This window comes from Hordeum vulgare, chromosome 2H, assembly GCF_904849725.1.
Source record: "Hordeum vulgare subsp. vulgare chromosome 2H, MorexV3_pseudomolecules_assembly, whole genome shotgun sequence".
In the NCBI taxonomy this organism is placed as follows: Eukaryota; Viridiplantae; Streptophyta; class Magnoliopsida; order Poales; family Poaceae; genus Hordeum; species Hordeum vulgare.
In genome coordinates this window covers 54119578-54121661 of record NC_058519.1, presented here as the reverse complement: position 1 = coordinate 54121661, position 2084 = coordinate 54119578, and the positions used below count along the sequence as shown (strand labels likewise).

Sequence of the window (2084 nt, the reverse complement as noted above, 5' to 3'; positions counted from 1 at the left end):
TAAGCTTGCACACGTAGAATATTTTTCTTCATCTTTTGCTGCGATAGCAACACGCCATTCAATGTTCGTCGACACAAATAACTGACCTGATCAATACATTACTGGCAAGCTTACACGTACCAGACCCATTTCATAAAGCTCAGAATAATAAACAGTTTAAGCCAACTCCAACAAGGATGTCAAGACCGAGCACATAGACAGGACAGTTGATCACCGCCCCCACGGCTCTCTCATAGAGATAATAGAATTAGTTTTGCTAGATCCAGTTTATCAGAGGCTTCTACCTTGACTCCGCCTCTTTGATTGTTCGGATGAGATGGGACACACGGTACTGGAGCTTCTCGTTCTCCACGGTGAGCTTCCGGTTCTGCAAGGTTCAATAATTAAGAGGAGATGTGGTTATACTAGGATCAGGCGGTGGTATCATGGTCACGGTTAGTTTCAGGTAGATCAGATACCTGTTCCTTCTCAGCAAGACATTCTTTGGTAGCTGCGTCAAGCTTTGACTGAAGATCTCTCATGGCAGATGAACTTGCCTCGGATGAGCCATCTAGTGAACAAGGGGGGAATGAGGTGTTTCTTTCACAAACGTGCTCCTCCGAAATACCCAAACCATATTCAAGATTACCTTTGTTCAGCAGCAGGGCTTCCAGCTTTGCTAACCGTGCCTGCAAAATGGAGAAAAATAGACAGAAAAAATTTAGAGGACACCTGTATGGCTGTATCTATTAAGGCATCCGTGCAACAGATCTTAACTAAGCATGATAAGTGTGTCTCTGCATTCCTTGTGGATGGTCAATACATCAACTCACTTTGAATTGTTCACTGTCAATACAGAAACAAAACTGGCAGCATCACTACAGGACTGCTAACAACAGTAGTTATTCATACAGGATAGCCATTGGTATAGATAGTAGAGCAGCATCCCAAGATTACTTAAATTAGGCAAAGCCCAGCTTTTAGTTGTGTGGAATTGCCGAATTAGATCGTGTCTCCTAGAACAGATTGAAACTTAAATGTGTTAAATGTTATAGCGCTATACCCACCACGTCACAATAATCAATATGTTGGTCTGATTGATCATACTTGTCCAAGCAACTAGACAGACAACAAATACTCCCTCCGTCCCAAAATAAGTGACTCAGCTTTCCTTAGGATAGAGGGAGTAATAGGCTTCGAAAATCTGTTGCGACAGCTGGTTGCCCGCTGCACGCTATGGATTTTGGTTTGAACATAACAGACACACAAACCGACTCCAATAAGTTCTCCATTGCTTCCATGTGGCAGGACAATGCACTGGTTCACTTTGAATGTCAAGTGTCAACAAAACAAGCATAACATGCCTAATCGCTCAATGGACAGCTAAAAATAGTTATAAATAAATCATAGCCAGCGGCAGGAAATAGAGCAGAAGATAAGTTACTTAGACTAGTCATCTGCAAATACAGTATCGGTGGAAGGCAGAAAGCAGTGAACCTCCATCTGTGAATTTGTGGAATTAGATTATCTGCCATATAACAAACTAAATTTCAGAGCTTCAACCAAATGTTGCAAAAATTATCTCCCCCCCAACAATAATCAATGGGATAAATGTGTCGATGAGCCGGCGCCTTGGCTGCAGAGAAGCAAAAAGTAAAAACGTCTGGATTCTGGAACATCTGATTGGGAATTTGCATAACTGAAGTTCTGTTCCAGCCGGTGGTCTTACAGTTCTTGCACAACACAGTATAGTCATCTCAAAGCTGCTGAGGCCCGCTCATCCAAGATGATTTGAAATCTGCTCCAAATCAGGCCCAGCACCGCTGTGACCTACTTAGTTCGGTAATCCATGAACAAATCGATAGCCTTTGGCGCACCAGACTTATAAACTAGGGCTACAGTTCTCGAACGGAACAGAGGTACTCAGGGGGGCAGGGAAGGAGACAGACGGAGCGAACCTCGGCATCGGAAGCTCTCTGCTCGAAGGCCTTTAGGGCTTCCTCCGGCCCCGCCGACATGGTCGCCGTCCGTGCCCTCGGGATGGACTCTGGGGGACTGGGGAAGGAGGAGAGTTGACAAGTGGGAGGAGCTGGATGGGGAAGTGC

At 44.8% G+C, this 2084-nt stretch overlaps 1 protein-coding gene across 1 annotated transcript; it reads right to left on the bottom strand.

Moving 5' to 3' along the window:
• LOC123424863 lies at positions 1–2084 on the bottom strand. The gene is made up of 4 exons (XM_045108560.1): positions 1938–2084; positions 629–668; positions 459–550; positions 1–367 (listed from the first exon to the last, which is right to left on the bottom strand). The coding sequence occupies exons 1-4, from the start codon at positions 1995–1997 to the stop codon at positions 281–283; spliced, it is 279 nt and encodes a 92-aa protein (XP_044964495.1). The 5' UTR covers positions 1998–2084; the 3' UTR covers positions 1–280.

What these genes read in the sequence shown, in the direction of transcription:
- LOC123424863 (XM_045108560.1), bottom strand. Translation starts at nt 1,997, where the DNA reads ATGTCGGCGGGGCCGGAGGAAGCCCTAAAGGCCTTCGAGCAGAGAGCT. An exon ending in AGAGAGCTTCCGATGCCGAG is followed by an intron (nt 669 to 1,937) that starts GTTCGCTCCGTC and finishes TCCATTTTGCAG; the next exon opens with GCACGGTTAGCAAAGCTGGA. An exon ending in AGCCCTGCTGCTGAACAAAG is followed by an intron (nt 551 to 628) that starts GTAATCTTGAAT and finishes CTTGTTCACTAG; the next exon opens with ATGGCTCATCCGAGGCAAGT.